Here is a 22931-nt window from a genome sequence, read left to right on the forward strand (position 1 = left end):
CCTGCCCACGCAACAAAATCTTCTAGGTAGAAAGACTCAGTTACGTATTAGACCTAAAGGGCTACTTTTCCAATGTTCCGTATGGACAGAACACTTCCCACACATTTGACCAAAATAAAATTACAAGAGGTAGTTTAGTGCACAGCACAGTTAAAGCTACAACAGGTGGAAGCAGACCGCACAGACACTACTGGTCCTCCTGACACGTGTGCTCTGGAACAGATTCTATTGACAGCTCTGTGCCTCAGTTTCTACCTCTGAAAATGCAGATAGGCACCCCGGTTTTATTGGTTGTTGCAGGGATTAGATGAGTTACTTGCAAGGTGTTTAGAGCAGTGCCTGGTACACAGCAAGTGATCAATTAATGAAAACTCTAACAATGACTATTTTTGCTATTCCTGTATTTCATAATACCCATCACTCAATGTTATTTCAGTCAGAAATAACATTTCAGTTATTTCTATGTCAGCAATTTATTATAAACTTTTATGAATTTTCAATTCTATGATAGTCAGAGACTAGAAATGTTAATAGACACCTAACTAGATAGATTTAAAAATATTGTTTTGTTTTGTTTTTTTTACAATGCTACCCTCTCTCAAAAGAGCTTTTTCGTGATGATTTTACTTTGCTTTTCCAGATGTAATTACTCCAAATGGCTTGAATGTTAAGAAATTTTCAGCAGTACATGAGTTTCAAAATCTCCATGCCATGTACAAGGCCAGGATCCAAGATTTTGTTCGAGGTCATTTCTATGGGTATGCTTTCCTTCACTGAAAAAAAATTAGCGTGTGATGTTAGGGATCTGGGGTATAGAGAAAACAGGGTTACTAAAGTAAATGTTTATCTTTCCTAGTCCCCTTTGTACTTTAACAGAACTCATGTGTACATTTTGTTGCTGTTGCTTTATTTCATTGGAACCTGTTTTGTTTTGTTTTAGTCATCTGGACTTTGATCTTGAAAAAACGTTGTTCCTCTTCATTGCTGGGAGGTATGAGTTTTCAAACAAAGGAGCTGACATCTTCCTAGAATCCTTATCCAGGCTAAATTTCCTGCTGAGGGTAAGAATGATCTAGAATGCCATACAGTATTTTTTTATAGGAGGACTTTCTTCTGTGGGAAGTAAAGAACTTTCTGGCTTCTTAAATAGATTTCAAAAGAATATACGATTTTGAAGACTTAAAATGACAGCCTTATTCTAAAAGTGACTTTGGTCTTTCAATTAACATATTAGGATTGCCACACTGTTCGCTTGTGTATTTGTCTATGATGTCAGGTATTTTTTAAAGAGAGCCACAAGCTTATCACATATGTGCTATTTTTTTTTTCAAGAATCATAGGAGCAAAATTTTATTGGAAATGCTTCTAAAAGAATATTTTTATGTTAATTTTAACTTTTTCAATTTTTATTGAAATATGGTTGATTTACAATGTTTCAGGTATACAGCAAAGTGATTCAGTTATACACATATATAAATATATATATTCTTTTTTTTACATTCTCTTCCATTATAGTTTATATATGTGCTATTTTTAAGACAACCATATAGCATCCCTTTTCCCACCTGTCCCCAAAGAATTTGTAAACAATTGAAAGATAAATATAGAGAAATCAAGCAAACAGAGAACAAAGAGTATAAAACCTCACCTTTTTTAAAACCAATAAAAACTATAATGGAAGATATGGCTTGGGTGTATGGCATCAATAGGCTTCCTAATATTGGACCTTGGTATTAAACTTCTTGGTATTAGACATCCAATCACAGGCAGCTCTGGCCATTGCCATCCTCCCCAACCAGAGCATGTCTTCGGAAGAACATGTGCAACTCGTCTGACAGCCAAGCAGTTTTCCTCTGTAGAACGGGGAAGACACTCACAAAATCTATTCCTATCCCAACTCACTTGCCATGCCTCTTCCTTGAGATTGAAAGTCTTGAACTGTGAAACTAGGAGAGGTCCCACCACAAAGAAACATGAAGGAGGGAAAGGAGATTCCCATCCCAACAAGGTGGAATCATTTTTTGCTCAGGAGGGTGGGGCTTTATAGGTTCCAAACTAATCCAGCAATAAAACCTGTGCAAATAGAAGTGCCGTGTCATAGCTACTGATGAAGTTATTGGCTTATATTCGAATCCCATCACATAAAAATATAGAATAAGTAACAGGAAAATAGGGGAGACTAGTGTAGAAGTCCAATCTTATTGAGATACTGAGACAATCTAAACTCTCCTGAGCTCTGTACTGCTCTCCAGTTCAGTTTTTATTTCTTGGACATAGATTTAGCCTTGCCTTAGAGCAGACATTGTACCAAGTATGCTAAAAGATTTACTAAAACCGCATTAATAAAAACCCAAGCCTGTAAAATAGGATTGAAGGTCAGAAAGATTATTCAAGAATAAACTACAATAACCTTATTTCACAGTATTTCCTGATACGTATCTATTCAACAAGCTTTACAGATGGACTCACAACTATATCAAATATGTATTGTGTTTAGAGACATTATTAATCAATTTATCCATACCTTTATTAATTATTCACTTTATTCTTAGATGTCAAGTAAAAGCCAGTTTCTATTTTTCTAGACATCAAAGACAATTACAGTCTTTGGAGAAATTAAAAGAAGGCATTCTCTTTCCATATAGTACATTTATTCTTTAATGGCACGTTGGCTACTTGTGGGGTGAGTTTCCTATTCTATGGCTCCTGTAAATGTTCAAATAGAATTTCAGGTCCTAGAGGGCAGAGACCACAGATTAGATGGTAAAGTGTCCCACATTCAGGAGTAAGTCATTTCAGAATACAAAAGCATTCATCTGTTCACAGTTCTAAGTTTATGCTTTCATTCCCACAGCTGTTTGGCATGTCATTTCCTTCTGAGAAATTCCAGGTCAATGGTATTTATTGGAATAGGAAAAGTAAGCAGATTGTAGAGTCAAAAAAACACCGGTTGACTCCCAGTTTTGCCAATAACCTCTGATAGGAGCGCAGGCAAAATTTTGAAACTCTTGTGCCTCTCTTTTGAAATTAATGAGGAGAGTGATAGCGATTGTGCAGTTACTACCAGGCTTGGGTTAAGTTATGCGTTTAAAGCACCCAGCACAGTGCCTGCCACACCAAAAGTTCTGGGCACATGCTCGTTCCCTTACTTTAGGGCTAAAAAAACCAAAACGCAACATCATGAGAATCAAGACATTTAACAGAAAAATGTAAATAATCTATTTGTGCAAATCCATGTAAATTAGCTATAAGAAATAGAATAAACCCAAACGAAATCCTCATTAACTTTCCAAGCTGAAATTTTAAAGACTATTAGCTCACATTTATGTTATTTTTTTAACCACAGAAAAGCACAGTGATATCAATAACAATTGCTCTATATTTTAGACGATCGATGTCATGAAAATATTCTATGTGTGGATTTTTAAATTGTTAATTGACAAATCTTGATTGAATGCCATATTTAAATTAAAATTTCTGAAAAAGCCTCAAGACAGTGGGTGTAATTTTTTTGTCAATCATGAATAAGTATTCTTTTTATCTCAAGATATTCAAAGCACTCTTTTTCACAGTTTAAGGTCCATCTGTCACATGGTTTATTTTATCTTTGATAGTTGACTCTGTTGTGTTTTCTAATCCTTCATTAGATGCATAAAAGTGACGTCACCGTGGTGGTGTTTTTCATTATGCCTGCCAAGACAAATAATTTCAACGTGGAAACCCTGAAAGGCCAGGCAGTGCGAAAACAGCTATGGTAACCTCACATCTTGTACATGTTCTCAAGCGATAGACCTAAAGGGATTTTTTTAAGTGCATGATTTCTTTTTTTTTTTTTTTTTTAATACTTTATTTATTTATTTATGGCTGTGTTGGGTCTCTTAGTTTTCGTGCGAGGGCTTTCTCTAGTTGCGGCAAGTGGGGGCCACTCTTCATCGCGGTGCGCGGGCCTTTCACTATCACTTTCACTTTCACAACGGGCCCCTCCCGTTGCGGGGCACAGGCTCCAGACGCGCAGGCTCAGTAGTTGTGGCTCACAGGCCCAGTTGCTCCGCGGCATGTGGGATCTTCCCAGACCAGGGCTCGAACCCGTGTCCCCTGCATTAGCAGGCAGATTCTCAACCACTGCGCCACCAGGGAAGCCCTAAGTGCATGATTTCTGATCTATTTCCTTAACCTGTTTTTTTTTCATTAAGATTATTATAGCACACATACTACTTGGTTCTCTTCTCATTGGGCTACTAAATGTTAGATTATGTCATGCCTATAAAACTGTGTTAATATAGAAACATTGGAGTGAGCCACTGTGGAAGGATAAGGCCTCTATAGCTATTTTTAAAGATGGGTTGAATTTAAAACAAAATTTTATTATGGAAATGTTAAAACATATGCCAAAGTAATGAGATTAGTATAATGCTCCCCTACCTGCCCACAGCCCAGATTCAACAATTATCAGCGTATTCCTGATATTACATCGATACCTCCATCCACTCCCCTTCCCTTCCCCCCACCCTCTCCTGATTATCATCAAGCAAAAAAATGTTACATTCTCTGCACTGGTCAGGGTGTTCAGCTGCCTCAGCTCTGGAGGTTTTAACTCAGGCTAAACTGGCAAATAGGAAAAGAACAGAAGAGGTGATACAGAAGAGACCTGTAATTTCAAAGCCTGCACTGACAGAACAACAGCACTGTCATGGCAAAGAAAGACTTAAAACGGTGACATTGTTTAAGTTGTGAATCTTTCTGCTCATACAGGGACACTGCACATTCTGTGAAGGAAAAGTTTGGGAAGAAACTGTATGATGCATTATTAAGGTAGGTGCTTGGAACACTGAACACTTCAAACGTTTAGGGCTTCACTATTCAGACTTAACCATTTAGACATTGTATTTATTTTGTTCCAACTGTAAAGGAATTAGTAGCCTTTGAAGATGTTTTACATCATGTGAGCAGATTTTGTTTAATCCTTCATCTGACAAATATTTGTAAACAGTTTGCACAAATGAGAACATATTTATATATACAGATAGGTTCTAGTTCGATGGAAATCTGATTAAGGGTTAATATGTCAGTCTGAAGCTGAGGGAGATTTCATGAGGTTTTTTTTTTTATAATTTATTTATTTATGTTTGGCTGCATTGGGTCTTCTTTGCTGAGCCAGGCATTTCTCTAGTTGCAGCGAGCAGGGGCTACTCTTTGTTGTGGTGTGTGGGCTTCTCATTGCGGTGGCTTCTCTTGTTGCGGAGCTCGGGCTCTAGGCGCCTGGGCTTCAGTAGTTGTGGCGCACGGGCTTAGTTGCTCCGCGGCATGTGGGATCTTCCCAGACCAGGGCTCGAACCCGTGTCCCCTGCATTTGCAGGTGGATTCTTAAACACAGAGCCACCAGGGAAGTCCTTCATGATATTTTAAGTCAAAATATATATTGACTTCATGTATATTAAACCTATATTTACTTATATATTAGATTAACATATATTTATTAATTAACATTAATTAATGTTAACACATTTACTTAATAAGTAATATATAGTATTTAAATAAATAATAAATAAAATATATAAAATGTATAAGTAAAATAAAATCGAAATAAAAAATCAAATTAAAATGTATTATAAAATAATAATATGTACAAAATATATGGATTTTGTTACAATATGAAGAGAAAGCTGTGTTGTCTCCTGATGCATGGTGGCATCATTTCTTGTTACCGGTAAAAATATCAACTTATAGGTGGACAAGTTATGGCCACTGTAGAACACAGTACTTAGGGGTGGGCAAAATACAATCAGAATGTCCTCTGGATCATCAACATGAACGCTTTAAAAATTAATTTCAATTTTCTTTTATGCCAGCAAAGGTGTTCTTTTATCAAACTTCCTCAAACTTTAGGAACTTGTGAGCTTCATCAGGAACATTTGTTTGCTTTACATTTATTTTTAAATTGCTTGAAACGGTGTCTAACACATAGGAAGCACTCAATTAGTTCCAGCTGTTTTTATTTTTATTATTAAAACTGTTTTCCCCACAGAGGAGAAATTCCTGACATGAACAATATTTTGGATCGAGACGATCTGACAGTTATGAAAAGAGCCATCTTTTCAACTCAGGTAATAAAGGAAAAAGTGCCCATCACTTCCCATAGTTGTTAAAGTCCATTTAGATCCATATCTTAATGCATTGGAGTGGGCTGATTTGGGAAATTTTTAAACCTGAGAGCTAGAAAAGTCATTCTTAGGTATTTACCTAAATGACGCCTTTGTAAGTTCTCTTTCTTCAGTGTATTTTCAGGACTCCTTTAAAAAAAATCTCACGGAACTTGTCTTTGTATCTATTTTAAAAATTCATTTGGAACCAATACGTCCAATTGAAAAACGATGTATATTGCAATGACACTAAAAATACCTCCTAAAGTTTTCCAAAAGCATAGAATGCGGAGTCACTATAGAGAAAAGGTGAATGTTTCTCAGTCGAGTGGAATTATTATAAAAAAGGAAAGATAAGTGTGTTAGGCTTGTACGGGAATCTTGTCAATAACAGCGAGGTATCAGAGGACTGCCCCCTAGTGGGAACCGGCAGAGTAGCTCACCTGGAGTCAAGCTTCCAGGACACTTACTCCAAAGAAGTCCCAGGAGCGCTCAAGAAGTCTAGGCTTTTCATAGAGTGGCTGCAGGTGAAAAACACAAGTACTGTATATTCACAGTATGGGAAGGAAGTTCTTTACCCTGTTATCCTCCTCTTAGTGGCATGAAAGACCTTAGTGGCATCTCAGACCAGAAGGCATAAAGGTTGGATATCATGTCGCCAATGACTTAGTGTTGAAATTAGTCACACTTGTTAATTCTTTTCACAAACTGACATTTTCTTCTCTCTGTTCCTTCAGCGGCGATCTTTGCCCCCCGTGACGACTCACAACATGATTGATGACTCCACAGATCCCATCCTCAGCACCATTAGAAGGATCGGGCTTTTCAACAGCCGCACAGACAGAGTCAAGGTACAACTAATTGTTTACGTGGGGCACTTCAAAATCATACAGAATAGATTTTTGAGAATTTATTAAAAGCATCCCATTTTGGTTGTAACGTCTATCAGAAATATTGTAAATAATATTTTGTTTCCTGTCTTGAGCAATTAAAGAATGACTATTTTGGTATCATTCTTAAAAATAGAAGACTATTTATGGCTTTGAGTTGTAATTTAGCTTTCATTTTCATTGTACAATACTGTCAGTAAGCATCAGGAAATGGTCTCATTTTTAATGAAACACATATAGTCTAAGAATTGCTTTAATTAATGAATCTCTGAGACTAACATGAACTGTCTTTGTTTCTTCTTGATAAAGTTCAACTTAAAAGCAGAGTATGAGGAGCTTCCAGTTTCAGAGAATGTGCTTAATGATGGTTTTATGTAATTTTCTACTGACCAATTCATTCTTTTGACTCTTGGGTTTCTATGATGATAAGGGACAGGGTTAGGTACATGAATAAGACTTGGTTTCTGCCACCGTGGAGCTTAATCTCTGTGATGTTTACTGAAGGCATGTCATGTTCTAGGCATGGTGCTAGGCATGGGAGACAAGGGTGAACGTGTCAACAGATAACTGCTTATCCTTACTCACTTCTATTCACCAGCATTCAAGATCAAGTTGTCACAAGCTTTTACCAATCTTTTCGAAGGGAAAGGTCTCACTGTCCCTTCTTTCTTTCACCTTTAGCAGATCTTATGAGTCCCTTCATACTGGCCTCGAATACAGATTTTGAGCCATTCTTACTTCTTTTCCTTCAGATTCTAAGGGTTTTTCTGGGATCTTATTTCCTCCCACATTCTTAGGAAATGTGCCCTGTTTACCCTTCTTCATATTGTAGGCTTACTAGCTCCTTCCCTTGCTGTCTACAAATATTTCTTAAATTTTTCCACATGAAAGAACAAACTTTACCTTAACCCTGTCTCCTCTTGATGTTTCTAAATGTTTTTCTACTCTTCTCTGCAAAGTTTCTTGGGAAAATATAGTCTATTCTTAAATGTATTTCTCATCCCACACTCACTCGTTAATGTAGGTATGAGTGGATATAATGGAGACAAATTAAGGACCTACTGCAACAGTACAGGTGAGGGATGCTGAGGGCCTCTTCCAAAGGCCTTATCAGAAGTGCTGGAGAAAATGGAATAATGGGAGAAATGGTTGCCTGCAGAACGGACAATACTTCAGTGACCAGTGGACACTGAGAGTGAGAAAGAGGGAGAAGGCAAGACTTCAGTATGTAACCCGTACTTTCTAAAAACTAAGGAAAGGCTTCAAATGAAGTTGGTTTGAGGGTCATGTCACGAATGGAGTTCAGTTTTTGATAGATTGAGTTACGTATGAGATATTCAAGTTGAGATGCTTAATACGTACTTGGAAATCATAGGTCTGGGGTTTAAAAGGACAGTTGTGAGGGGAGCTATTGGCGTGTGGGCAGTAGTGGAGACCAAGGAATGACGACCCTGCCATGCTGGAAGACCAGGTGGAATGAATGAAGGAAAGTGTTGAGCCAAGGAAACCTCAAGAGTTAAGAGGGGGGACTTCCCTGGTAGTGCAGTTGTTAAGAATCCACCTGCCAATGCAGGGGACACGAGTTCGATCCCACATGCTGCGGGGCAACTAAGCCACAACTACTGAGCCTGCTCTCTAGAACCCGCGAGCCACAACTACTGAAGCCTGTGCGCCTAGGGCCCGTGCTCCACAACAAGAGAAGCTACCACAAGAAGAAGCCTGTGCACCGCAATGAAGAGTAGCTCCCGCTCGCTGCAACTAGAGAAAGTCCGCATGCAGCAACGAAGACCCAACGCAGCCAAAAATAAATAAAAAATAAATAAATTTTTTAAAAAAGAGTTAAGAGGGGATTAAAAAATGAAAGTTCAGGAAAAGAAAGAAAGGGAAAAATATCTCAGAAATCAAGGCAGGAGAAATTTTCATAATAGTAGGAAGAGCTCATAATACAGCATTAAGTGATACAAGCTGTTTATAAAATGTTCCATATTGTGTTAACCCTTTATTTCAAACATATTCTACACACCCACCTGCCCACATATTGTGTATACTGCCCTGTGCCATAGAATTATGGGTGATTTTTGTTTCTCATTTGTGTTTGTGAATTTCCAAATTTTCAACACCTAGTGCACCTATAATAGTCAGGCTGCACATTTTCCCCTGGAAATGCAGGACTGTATCTGCTAAGGATGCACCACCCTTTATGTTTTTCAGCAGGATTGGATCCACAGAGTGTGTCAACACTTACTTGGCTTCATTCTCATGTAGTTTACCCCAGACTGGTCCTTCTCAATTTTTTGTCTCTTGGAAAGAAAATAGTGGGAACAAGAAAGCCTCTTATTTCCCTGTCGATTTCTGTTTTTCTCAGAACCTTTCATGTCACATCCATATCTAAATTTGTGAACCTTCCTCTGTCGATCTGTCTGTGCCTGGCACTTATAATGTACAATAAATACAGATTGATGTTTAAAAAAGTGTGATAACAGTGAGGCAATTTCCCAGGAATGGACGAGTAACTTATTTCCTAAACATATTAAACACTTTCATACCTCTGTGTACTTGCTGATATTATTTTCTCCTTCTGAAATAACCTTATCTCTGTTATTTTAACAATTCTTTTGGGATCCAACCTAAAAGTCCTCTCTTCCTTACACTTTTCCTCAATATACATTTGTCACTTTTCCTCAATATACATTTGTCTACTCGAGACAGAACAATCGTTGCCTTACCTGTATTCTCAAGACACTTTCTATCTTCTGCAATTATAGGAATTATCACATTGAATTCTATATATTTTAATTTATGTGTCCATTTTGCCAGAGACTGTGGGTTCTTTGAGGCAGTGATCATGTCTCACCTATTTTCTAAGATTTTTTCCTCTGAGAAGCAGACACCAAGACAGGAATAGATATGAAAACACTTATTGGCAGAAATGCCTGTGAAAGGTAAAGAGGTTGAAAGCAAGAGCAGGCAGGGAGGTGCAGCCAGACACAATGAAGAGAGAGCAAAAAGGAAGGATGAGCTAGGAAGAGCCTTAGATGGCAGCCCAGTTTTTAAAAAGTCTCAGCCTTATTATCTTTTTTTTTTTTTTGCAGAAAGAAAAGTCAACTGTGATTAACAAACATTAGAATTCATAAAAATTAGCAACTACACAAAAAATGTACACACATAACCACACTATATATAGTGACTCATAAAGGGGAAAAGCAATGGTCCCAAACCACCCAATATGGCTTGTTAGCTAACGGAAGGAAACACACACACACATACACCCCACACGTGCGTGCTTATGCACCCACAAAAACAAACAAAAACAGTTTTCAAGAGTACACTCAAACTACAGCTAACACAATTTCAGAATTATTAGACAGTATTTCCTTTCTTTTTTTTTAAGATTTTGTTTTTTGCTGTGGGTCATTTTTAAAGTCTTTATTGAATTTGTTACAATGTTGCTTCTGTTTTTTATGTTTTGGTTTTTTGGCCATGAGGCATGTGGGATCGTAGCTCCCCCTGACCAGGGATTGAACCTGCACCGCCTGCATTGGAAGGCGAAGTCTTAACCACTGGACCGCCAGGGAAGTCGTTACAGTGCCTCCTTTCTTAATACTAAAGATTCTTATTTGGGTGTGTGTGTGTTTTGGTTTACTGTTGACTTATTTTAAGTATCTTAGTGTTCTTACATACATTTTCCTTTATTGAACAACCTTTTCTTCGTGTTTCATCTTCATGTGTCCTTTCCACCTACCAGAAGTTTCAGGTTGGCAGGCAGATGGGTGCCTTACTCTATGAACAATTCAATGCAATGGTTTTAATAGGGATTTCCATTAATAGGGATGGGGATTCCCCAAGCAAAAGTTGCCCATTACAGGAATCACCCAGTGGGCAGAAATGGGTTGGCGCTAGTACCCATCCCTCTTGGTCTCTGTAAGCCACTGTGATGGATGCACAGGTGAGGCACTTAGGGCCGTCAGTCAAGATCCCCAGGCCAGGATCTCTTGAAGGAAATCCCAGTGGCAAGTTCAGGGCTGCCACACACATCTCTAAAGGTATGTGAAGTCCTTCACGACTGTACTCACACTGCCTGGCTTTAAATCTCGGACACTTATTCAATGTGTAAGTTTACTTAATCTACCTGTACCTCAGCCTTCTCATCTGTAAAGCGGTGATCATATAGCCCCACTCATAGAATTGTTGGGAGGATTAAATAAACCATAGGTACCATGTTTAACACAGTCCTTGGCACAGAGTAAATGCATAATAAATGTTAGCTTTTTTTAATTAGTACTAGGCCAGTCCCTGGCACAACATACTCCATATATTTTTAGAAGTGTGAATGGAGTTTGATTAGCGTAGAAGACAGAGGATTGATCTGTACCTGCAGGATTTGATAAAATGTTTTATAAAAGAGATGATACGTTAGCCGCATCTTGATAGATGAGCACAAGTTCATCAGCAAATAACAGAGGGGCGGGCTCACCAGGCCAAAGAAGTAGATGAAAAGGCACAGAAATATAAAAAAGTCCATGACTTATGTAGAGTGAATGGAGAAGCAAGCTGGTCTCATACAAATTGTGTTTATGCAGTTAAACTCAGGAGCATTTTCGGATATTCACTGATTAATATCATAAAGCAAACACACACAAAAGAAATAAAAGAATAGCCCCTTTCATACAAATTGTGTTTATGCAGTTAAACTCAGGAACATTTTCAGATATTCCCTGATTAATATCATAAAGCAAACACACGCAAAAGAAATAAAAGAATAGCCCCTTTCGTACAAATTGTGTTTACGCAGTTAAACTCATGAGCATTTTCAGATATTCACTGATTAATATCATAAAGCAAACACACACAAAAGAAATAAAAGAATAGCCCCTTTCTAACAATATACACTCAAAAGCACTGACATAGACTTTGGTCAATTCAGAATTAGGTATTTCATTTTATTAATAGCATCCTTTAAAAGCTTGACAGTAATTCAGGGCCTGTGCTAATATAAGTACCTATTTGATCATCTGCATATTTGTAGATGGCTATAGAGTGGTTCTTAACTTTCCGACTGGATTGACAAGTTTTTTATATGAATGTGACCATTTGATTCAGGAAGCGTTACAGATTATTTTAAACTTGAATTTATCATCCATCCTGCCTCAGTGGCAAGCTATAGTGAGAAAAGTCTAGATGGCAGATTTCAGGTCTGGACCCTGTGCTGCCATGCTGTGAAAGTAAACTAACTTCCTGGGGCCTTACTTCCCTCCCAGGATGAATACAGTCCGACAAGTTTTTGTTTATTTGTTTTATCCCCACTGATCCAGGGACTGCTGGGAACCAGGGACTGCTGGGGGGCTTTGCATACAGAATCTCATTTAATCCTCCCTGTAACCTTGGGCTGACCTCTGATATCCTTTCCTCTGCCCTGAGCTTCTGCCATTGGCTGTTCTAGGACCCAGGGCAACTGTTTTCTTATTTTAGTCGTGCCGTCATTCTCTTTGGCTGGGAACAAAACGAATGAGCCATGATGTTTTCATGTTCCAAAATGGACTTTGGAGAGTACAGATTTTCCTAAGTTTGGAAATGCCAAAGTAGGCACAATGCCTTTTAAATCCTCCTTTGCTTATATTTACCAACAGAGTACAATGGGCTTCTGACTTGATGGTTGCCCAGACTCAGTCAACTGTCTATGTCTTTGGTCTCTTTTCCTAGTGCAATATTTTATATGTAATAGGAATTAAAATTATGTTTTGTGGAGGAAAATATTTTATCCATTTTTGCTTCGCCAATTTGTGATTCTTGTGATTGAATAAACCATCATTTGTAGGTACTGGTTTTGGACATTTTTACCATTTTTATTCCTTCTTGAGTTTAACATGTCTGCTATTTATGGATCTGCTGAGATATAACCAATGCTTCTAAAGTCTTAGCTTCCTTATTTCTAAAATTAGGACAATGAGAATGTCTACAGTCCTCATCACACAATGTTGCTAAGATTAAATCAGGTAATATGCATGAAAGTGACTTATATAAAGTATTAGACAACTGTTGTTGTCTAATACTTTTGTTGTTGTTAAAAAAAAAGTTTCTTTTTCCTCTTCCTTTTCCTCTCCCTCTTTCTCTTTCTCCTTCCCAAACAGTTCAGTTCTAAAGCCATTAGGTGGGGCAGCACAAGGTAGGCGTCTACACTGGAAGGGGGGGCATGCTGGGGTAGTCCATAGGAAGGAGTCAGAGCCCAGGCAAGGTGGGGAAGGTCCACGCAGTGGGGAGAGACACTCACAGCAGGTGTCAGAGCCAGAGTGGAGTGAGGGAGAGGCCGTGGAGAGACTAGTTAAGTGGAGGGGGATTGTCTGAGTCTGTTCAGGCTGCTGTAGCAAAATACCACAGACTGGGTGTCTTCTAAACAACAGACATTTATTTCTCACAGTTCTAGGGGCTGGGAAGTCCAAGATCAAGTTGCCAGCCTGGTCATGCTCTGGTGAGGGCCCTCTTCCTGGTTCATAGATGGCAGCTTCTCACTATGTCCTCACATGGTTGAAGGGGCCAGGGAATTTCCTGGAGCCTCTTTCATAAGAGCACTAATCCCATTCATGAGAGCTCCATCCTCATGACCTAAGTACCTCTTGAAAGCCCCACCTTCAAGTACCATCTGTCTTTGGGGGTTTAGGATTTCAGTATATGAATTTTGGAGGGAACACAACATTCAGATCATAGCAGGGATTGACCCAATAAGTGTTAAATTAAAGATAATGAAACTAAGTATAGATGTATGTGTGTGTGTGTGTGTGTGTACATGTTGTATGTTGTGTCTCTCTGACTGCTGAGAGGGCCTGTAACACCCCAATAACAATGAGCACATCTAACCCAGGTCTTTATATCATTCTATACTAAAAGGAACCAGGACTCACTGAAGAAATTGTTACTTCTAGGGCTGTGGCAGGAAAAGTAAAAGATGAGCCTAGAACTTCTTCTTGTGTCAAAAAATCAAAGAAATGCTCAAAGAATGATGGAGATCTGTCAAAAGTTTACAGAAACGAGTTTGAAGGGGCTCCCACTGGCCAAATCAGGCACAATTTAAGTATCAAAATAAATAAAGATAGCAATGAATTAGAATACATTGAATAACACAAGGAACCATGAATCCAATACAAGTATAAGTTTATTGAGGAATGGGATATTTATATAGTTTCAAAATAACTCCCCCCAAATACTTACTAATTACAAAGGAGAAACAGAAGAAGATTTTACAGTGGAGAAGCCAAAAAGACATGACTTTAATCAAGAGATCAAAGTAAACATCAGAAGTAATGAATAAAGTATAAATCCCTTGCCACCTGATGAAATGCAGTGAGGAGAACAGAGTATCACCTCTGTGCTATATCTACCAAAGATGCATAACTTACTCTAACCATGAGGAAGCATAGGATAAGCCCAAACTGAAGATCAAATTTCAAAATAACTAGACTGTAGTCTTCAAAACTGTTAAGGTCATGAAAGCCCAAGAAAGTCCTCGAACTCTTCCAAACTAAAGGAGACTAGGGAGAAGTGACAACTAAATGTGACATGTGACTGTGAACTGGGTCCTTTGGTTTAAAGGACAGTATTTGAACCACTGGAGAAAGTTGAATGGGATTTAAGGATTAGATGGTAGTGATGTATCAATGTTAATTTTCTGATTTTGATGCTTATAGTGTGGTTATGTAAGAGAATGTTCTTTTTTTAATTGAAGTATAGTTAATTTACAATGTTGTGTTAGTTTCATCTGTATAACAAAGTGATTCAGTTATATATATATATATATATATATACATATATATATATATATATATATATATATATATATATATATATTCTTTTTGGATTCTTTTCCATTATAGGTTATTATAAGATATTGAGTCTAGTTCCCTGTGCTATACAGTAGGTCCTTGTTGTTTATCTGTTTTCTATATAGTAGTGTGTATATGTTAATCCCAAACTCCTAATTTATCATTCTTCCCCACACCACTATCCCCTTTGGTAACCATAAGTTTGCTTTCTATGTCTATGAGTCTATTTCTATTTTGTAAATAAGGTCATTTGTATCATTTTTTTAGATTCTACACATAAGTGATATCATGTTTGTCTTTATCAGATTTACTTCACTTAATATGATAATCTCTAGGTCCATTCATGTTGCTGCAAATGGCATTATTTCATTCTTTTTTTATGGCTGAGTAATATTCCATTATATGTGAGTGTGTATGTACATATATATATTAATATATATATGGTATGTGTGTGTGTGTATATATATATATATATCTTCTTTATCCATTCATCTGTTGATGGACATTTAGGTTGCTTCCATGTCTTGTCTATTGTAAATAGTGCTGCAATGAACATTGGGGTGCTTTTCAAATTATCTTTTCAAATTAGAGTTTTCTCCAGATATATGCCCAGGAGTGGAATTGCATGATCATATAGTAACTCTATTTTTAGTTTTTTAAGGGGAAATGTTCTTGTTTGTAGAAAATACATGTTAAGTATTTGTGGATGATGGGCATCGAGTCAGCAATTTATACACAAATGGTTCTTGAAAAAATATTAATTATCTTCACATCGTACTTGTAACTTTTCTGTAAATTTGGGATTTTTTCAAATTATATATATATACATATATACATGTATTTATATATAATTATATATATAATTCATATAAAATTAAATTTTAATATAATTTTTTTTTTTTAATTTTATTTATTTATGTCTGTGTTGGGTCTTCGTTTCTGCGCGAGGGCTTTCTCCAATTGCGGCAAGTGGGGGCCACTCTTCATCGCGGTGCGCGGGCCTCTCATCATCGCGGCCCCTCTCGCCGCGAAGCACAGGCTCCAGACGCGCAGGCTCAGTAGTTGTGGCTCACGGGCCCAGCCGTTCCGCGGCATGCGGGATCCTCCCGGACCGGGGCACGAACCCGTGTCCCCTGCATTGGCAGGCGGACTCCCAACCGCTGCGCCACCAGGGAAGCCCTAATATAATTTTTAAAATATATAATTTATACATAAACATATATATAATTCTCCTATTTCCCCATTTTATGAAAGTTCTCACCAAACCAGTTATATGTTATCTGTCAGCCTCCCCCCATAGCTAAGTAAGTTATTAAAAATAATTTCTAATAAATTTTTAAAATCAGATTTTAAAGTACTGGGATAATAATATAATTTATACATTATAATTATATTATAATTTATAATTCATCATTTTAATAAATAGGAGAAATAGAACTCATTCATCTAGGTGACTAGTTAAGTAGCTATTCTATTCACAACTTTCCAAGTATAGCTGGCTATCTCTGGTCTCCGCCTTTGCAGAAGATTATAGGCTGTGCAGTCCAAGAAAGGACTCATACCGGTGCACGAGAGCCAATTGCTGAATTTTCAGAAATGCTGTAGGCCAGTGTTAAACACAACCATTGTGTAAAATTAAATTACATAAACTTAAAAAAAATCAATTATGCTAAAAAGAAAGGTAATGCTCAAAACTCATTGCATCCTAGTTGTTTACTGCATTTTCCTATTACCTATGCTCTTGAGGTTATTTATGACTATTGTACTCACATGGTGGAGATATTCTGTAAGGAGGTACTGCTGCTCTTCCCATCTCCAGTTCAGTGACATCACATTGGTAGCTTGCAATTGGCCCTTAGTTCCATTTCACTTGGCTAACTCATGCCTGGGGCATATAAGGGTAGCTCCCCTTTTTCCTGCTCAAGGTGGGAATAAGTTGAGAAACAAGACAAGGACCAGCAGTCAGAGAACCAAGTAAAATCTTTATTGTCAGTAAAGTCTGGGTTGGAGGAGTTTAGCATGAGAACAACAATGGATACAATAACTCCCTATCCTCTAATCTAGGCCTGGGAACCTGAGGAAAAGTTAGTACTCAGAATAGATATTTACAGAGAATGGAGAGAGGAGAAAAAAAACCACCCGGACATTTTCCTCTTTCTTTTTTCTTATCTCTCTCTTTCTTTCCCCAGAATCTAGAACACAAGGATTCTACAGTATTGAAATAACAAAACTGTAGGAGATTTTTTTGCTTTAATTTCTTCTTTCTTTTCTCTTTTTTCTCATTAGAATTTTTCTTTTTCAGGTGATTTTGCACCCAGAGTTCCTATCCTCTACCAGCCCCTTGTTACCCATGGATTATGAAGAGTTTGTCCGAGGTTGTCATCTTGGAGTATTTCCATCATACTATGAACCCTGGGGTTATACTCCAGGTATGTGACATGTTTAGATTGTGAAGTGTTTTAGATTTTATTAGTAGATTATTTTATGCACATGCATGTAATATTCTAAGTTGATATGTCATTTCTAAATGATATGTCATTTAAAACTACAAAACCAAAACCTTAGTAGAAATGGTTGGATCTATCCCAGGGGTCCATTTTATGTTTTGTAGCTCCTGACCTAAGAATAAGGACATAATACATAATCTTTTATGTAAGTATAGGAGATTGTGGTTGGGCATATTTTAGGGGGTATCTGAATTGTTGCCTCATTGCATTCCAAAGAAAAAGAATGTTTTATAAAGATTATATCTTCACCAGTCCTATCCATTAATATGAAGGAGAAATTAACTGCAAGGAGGTTAATATGAGAAACAATTTTTGTTTCTAAAATTGCTCTAAAATTTATTTCAGAATTCTTTTTTTAAATGAAAGGATATATGTATCTTTTAATTAGATAACACATTCATATGGTTGAAGACACAAATAGTATAAAAAGATGTACAGTGAGAAGTCATCTTCACACCCTTGTCTTTCAAAAATGAGGTACTTTTGGGCTTCCCTGGTGGCGCAGTGGTTGAGAATCTGCCTGCTAATGCAGGAGACACGGGTTCGAGCCCTGGTCTGGGAAGATCCCACATGCCACGGAGCAGCTGGGCCCGTGAGCCACAGCTGCTGAGCCTGCGCGTCTGGAGCCTGTGCCCCGCAACGGGAGGGGCCGCGATGGTGAAAGGCCCGCGCACCGCGATGAAGAGCGGTCCCCGCACCGCGATGAGGAGTGGCCCCCGCTTGCCGCAACTAGGGAAAGCCCTCGCACGAACCGAAGACCCAGCACAGCCAAAAATAAATAAATAAATAAATAAATAAAATTAAAAAAAAAAAAAATGAGGTACTTTTAACATAGAATGCCGGTTCAGTGGTAGGTATTATGCCCAATGACATAGTTCAATTCAGACCCTCCACCTGCCTCCCTTTCTGTTCGGATGGTGGATTCTCAGATCCACTATCTATTTTTCTTTTCTGGCCCCTACTGGCATGGTTGCCATTAGTATTAAGAGACATCAATTTGTACTGGTACTGAAATGCCTAATTAAAAAAGAAACAAGTACTTTAAATATATGCCAATGCAAAGAAGACAATGATGGCTTTTCCATCTTCTTGGTAAACAGCGATTTTCCTCCTAGTATAGATATAATTCCATTTATAATTGTAAAAGAAAAGGCTCAGAAAACATTTTTATTTATAATGAATACATTTTGCCTTTTGCATCTCAATGTCATTATACGCCAAGTAAAGGGCAGCAGCAGTCAGGGTTAGAGAGGTCATAGACTGAATTATGAAGATTTTTTTCTAATCTTTACATTTTGATCCCAGAATTTTAGTATAGAATTTAAAATTCTGTATAAATAGGATACTATTATCTTTACAATAGGAGTGACATGAAGGCTCTTCATCTTTTGACATAGGTCCTATTCTATTGTTCTAGGCTCCACCAAGAATAATTTGCCAGCAGCTGTAAAACCATTAGAACTTTTGGGGGAAGATTGAAAAAGAATTATCCATTCTTGAAACATGACAGAGAAGTTACTGATCTAACTCCTCCAGCTACGTCTCTTGTAGTTCTAAAAATTGTTCTCGGCACAAATTCCACTTTTGTGAAGGCAGTGTCTTCTTACCTATGAAATGCCCGCATAGTTATCTTAAATTGCTGATAATAGAGTATCTATCTTTTGAGATACATTAAAACAATTCACTTGATGAACTTAAAACTTTGTTATAGACTCTTATTCCTATTATTTCTAGGAAGTAACATAATTTACAATTGGAAATATTGAGAGCAAAGAAGTACAAAACCAAAGCATGAGTCACCAAGGGAATGTGGGAAGTCATTTATATTGGGTAAAGAGAATGTTATCTAACTTACAGCAGCCTTTCTGCCAGAATATCATTTTATAGGACAAAGTTAAACTTAACATGAAATGATAGAGGAAATATATTTAGTGTGTTAAGATAAAGGCCAGCAAATGTGTTGTAAAAAATAAGTAGATGGAAAAAGGGGTGTGAGAAATATGTACCCTATAGTGAACGAGTCATTCTCTGTTTTAAATTAACCCAAGGGGAATTCCCTGGTGGTCCAGTGGTTAGGGCTCCACGCTCTCACTGCCGAGGGCCCAGGTTTGATCCCTGGTTGGGGAACTAAAATCCCACAAGCCACATGGTGTGGCCAAAATAAATAAATAATAAATTAACCAAAAGAAGTTGGCTCCTCCTTATTTATAGAAACAGCAAAACCTCTGGTGGTATACATTTGGCATTAGCATATTAGATACCTCTCTAACTTTTTTTACATAGTTGTTTTATGTTGTACTAACTCTCCAGAAAGTGTTAAAATCTGTGTTTTGTGTTTTGAGAGAACCCAGTGAAGATAAACACTGACTTCATTAAATTCACTCAATGAACATATACTGAGCTTACATGGGTCCCTGGCATTTTATTATATGGGTGTCAATGAGTATTTAATAAAAATAAGGACCTGTGAAGTTCCACAGAATTGTAGGCAAAATTTTTCTGGGGAGGAGTTCCAGAGTTTTCATCTGATTCTCAAATGGGTCAATAATCCCCGTCCCACCTTCCTCTCCTCTACCATCTTCACCCAAATTTGGAAACCACTGTTCTCTAGAGCTAAACCAAGAGGAAATACTTGCAGAACAGGAGAACATGGGTCAAGAGGAAATCTCTTTTTATCCACCCATCCCCACTAGCCAACCAAGAGAAATTCCATAATAAAATATAAATTTCATGTTAACAATTCAAACATCCTTGAGTGTGTTAACATGTCTTAAGACACATCTGATATTGTCTAAAAAAAAAAGGTTTTGACTAAAAGGTGGTAGAGGATTGAAAGAAACCATGGGTTCGCTGAGCACCCAAGAAAGTGGAAGGGATTGGTGGCAAGAGACGTGAATATGATTGGAGGAGATGGTTCTTTCCAAAACATATTTACTTACCCCATAAACTTGCCAAATACTTAGTGACACAAGCTTAGAACAGAGCAAAAAACAAAGCCAGCTGGAATGAGAGAGGCAGTGTAGGGTAGCAGTTCTGAGCAAGGGCTCTGGAGCTGGGCACCTGGCTTCAAATCCCAGGTCTACCATGTTGCCTGGCTTGGTGAAGTTGGGGAAGCTATTTAACCTCTCTGTGCCTCAGTGTCTTCATCTGTAAGATGGGGATAACAGTAGCCTCACTTCATAGGGTGGTTGAGAAGATTAAATTAGTTCATGCATGTAAGGAGCTTAGTACCGTGCCTGGCATAAAATAAATGTTGCTATTACTAGGTGGACTGGGGCTTTTCCTTCTCTGCGTGTGTAAGAGGCTATTGTTGCTGGTTTGAAGCCAAACCTTTGTCTCTTTCCCCTGGCAGCCGAATGCACTGTGATGGGTATCCCCAGCGTGACCACCAACCTCTCCGGCTTTGGCTGTTTCATGCAGGAGCATGTGGCTGATCCCACTGCATACGGTGAGGCTTTTCATCATGAACCCAACTGCGGGAGAAGGGACCTCGAACCAAACAAAGCACGGGGTCTTCACAGAGCCCGACTCTAATGCTATCCTGATGATTAAACTTTTTATACTTCTTGTTTAATTAAAAATAGATTTCATTATATGGTCCATAGAAAAGATTAGAATGATATTAATATTGAACATATTGCTCAAAAGACAAACTACAAAAGGAGTGTTAAACTTGGACAAACATTGCCTTTTCACCTTTTTATGTTTCTGAACTGATTTGGTCCTCTATTACCTAGAAGTGATAATCACAGTAACCATGGCTTTAGAGTACATGTATTGATCAGCATAATTATAAGTTCCATGCCAAGTTATCAAAATTCACATTTAAGACGGCAGATGGTATCACCATCTATATGTCCATGCTGCCTAGCAGCAAGAAAAGTTAGAATGGGCTGATGCTCTGCCTGGACATTGCCCATTCTCTGGTCTTTTAGAATTGCATTGTCACTGTTGTCTTTCCTTGGCTGACAGCTCTGGTCCTCACCCGTGGCTGCACGGTGGGGACACTGGGGAACCTAAAAAGCACTGAGACCCAGGTCTCACCCTGGAGATTCTGGTTAGTGAGCAGCCCTGAGGACGATCACTGACCCGAGGTATCCCTGTACTGCCAGATTTTCTTTAGCAAGATCTGCTTTGTTGGCTGTGGGTTGGTGACAGTTGTGAGCCATTAGAAGGAAATCACAGGAGAAATAGTCTCAGAAGGGAAAAGATAAAGTAGAGGCAGTAGGGGAGTCAGGGAGTGGATAATCACGCAGTTCGTGATAGACCCTAAGGAACAGGAGTAGAAGTGCTTTAAGGTTAGCCTTATCTTGACTTGTGCTCTGGCTTTTGTGCCCCTCAGGTATTTACATCGTTGACAGGCGATTCCGCTCACTGGATGATTCTTGCAATCAGCTGACTCAGTTTCTCTATGGATTTTGCAAACAGTCACGCCGCCAGAGGATTATTCAGAGGAACCGAACCGAGAGGCTTTCAGACCTTCTGGATTGGAGATACTTAGGCAGAGTAAGCAAGTTTATGATACACACAGAGGACCCCTTTAAAAATCCCACTGGACTATAAAAGAATTAATTCGAGTTGTAATCTGCAAGGTCAAGTCTGTATCATCATTGTTAAGATCTCAGTGATGTTTTCACGTACTTAATATGAGTACCTTTGAGCTTGATATGAATTCGCAAAGTCCCAACCCCAATTTTTCATATTTAGTTTGAGACCAGAACAGCCAGTCCAGCAGCATCTAGCCATGATCTTACTAATTATTCTATCACCAGGGCTTAACTTGATGCTTTACAGGTTTCATGAAGATGAGGAAATCAAGAGAAAAGTCCCTATTTTGTTTCACACTAAGAGATAATATGATCACATTCCTCAACTACAGTGGGGAGTGGAAATAATCTTGTTTCTCAAAATGACAGGTACAGGAAATACCTCCTTTCAATCCTGCCATTAGTTTATAAATACTCAGACGTTCATATATCTTAGCAGTGGATGATTTAATAAAAACTAAATTGACGTTGCCTTCACATGATGTATCTGCTTAGATACTGCTCAACTCTGGCTGACAAATGACAGATACGGCCACCAGCTGTGTATCTACACACACTAATGCCAGTAGTCACGCTCATTTCCACCCAGGAAGATTAATTTTGCTGTCTTCATTTTATAATGAAAGCAAGATGATAAGCCCCTTAGAAGCTATGTTTCTTACGTAAGGTCGGAAGCAGGATTTAAAGCCAGTGTGTCTGATTATTCAGGCCCCATCTTTTTCTCCATGCCACACTGCTTCTCTATAGAGTAAAACCAGTGTTTTCAGTTGCCTTAGTGCTCAATTCAGAGTTCAGTAAAGCCAGTATGTCCTTCCTCTCCAATTTTTGATAGTATTTCTTTACTTATTCCTTGAAAAATGATAAAACTATAAATTGTCATATTTTTTCTGATTCTTAAACTTAGGATGAATAAAATCTGCCACTTTAAAAAAATATATAAATATATTTATAAGTAGGAGAATAAGATTTTATATAACAACTTGGTTATTGAGATATAAATATATAAATATACATCTTTTGTAACCCATGGATT

The 22931-nt window shown here is 38.0% G+C and overlaps 1 protein-coding gene across 1 annotated transcript in view; it reads left to right on the top strand.

Annotated features, from left to right (window-relative positions):
• The window catches only part of GYS2 (glycogen synthase 2), a 56583-nt gene that overhangs the window by 30514 nt on the left and 3138 nt on the right, over positions 1 to 22931 (top strand). Inside the window, exons 6-14 of the mRNA XM_007194826.3 lie at positions 641 to 758; positions 941 to 1061; positions 3648 to 3754; positions 4753 to 4812; positions 6026 to 6104; positions 6878 to 6991; positions 17147 to 17273; positions 20704 to 20799; positions 21694 to 21857. Of these exons, the coding sequence (XP_007194888.2) occupies positions 641 to 758; positions 941 to 1061; positions 3648 to 3754; positions 4753 to 4812; positions 6026 to 6104; positions 6878 to 6991; positions 17147 to 17273; positions 20704 to 20799; positions 21694 to 21857 (986 nt within the window). The remainder of the gene's footprint in view (positions 1 to 640; positions 759 to 940; positions 1062 to 3647; positions 3755 to 4752; positions 4813 to 6025; positions 6105 to 6877; positions 6992 to 17146; positions 17274 to 20703; positions 20800 to 21693; positions 21858 to 22931) is intronic.

The sequence above is a fragment of the Balaenoptera acutorostrata genome, chromosome 11, assembly GCF_949987535.1.
Source record: "Balaenoptera acutorostrata chromosome 11, mBalAcu1.1, whole genome shotgun sequence".
NCBI classification, from domain to species: domain Eukaryota; kingdom Metazoa; phylum Chordata; class Mammalia; order Artiodactyla; family Balaenopteridae; genus Balaenoptera; species Balaenoptera acutorostrata.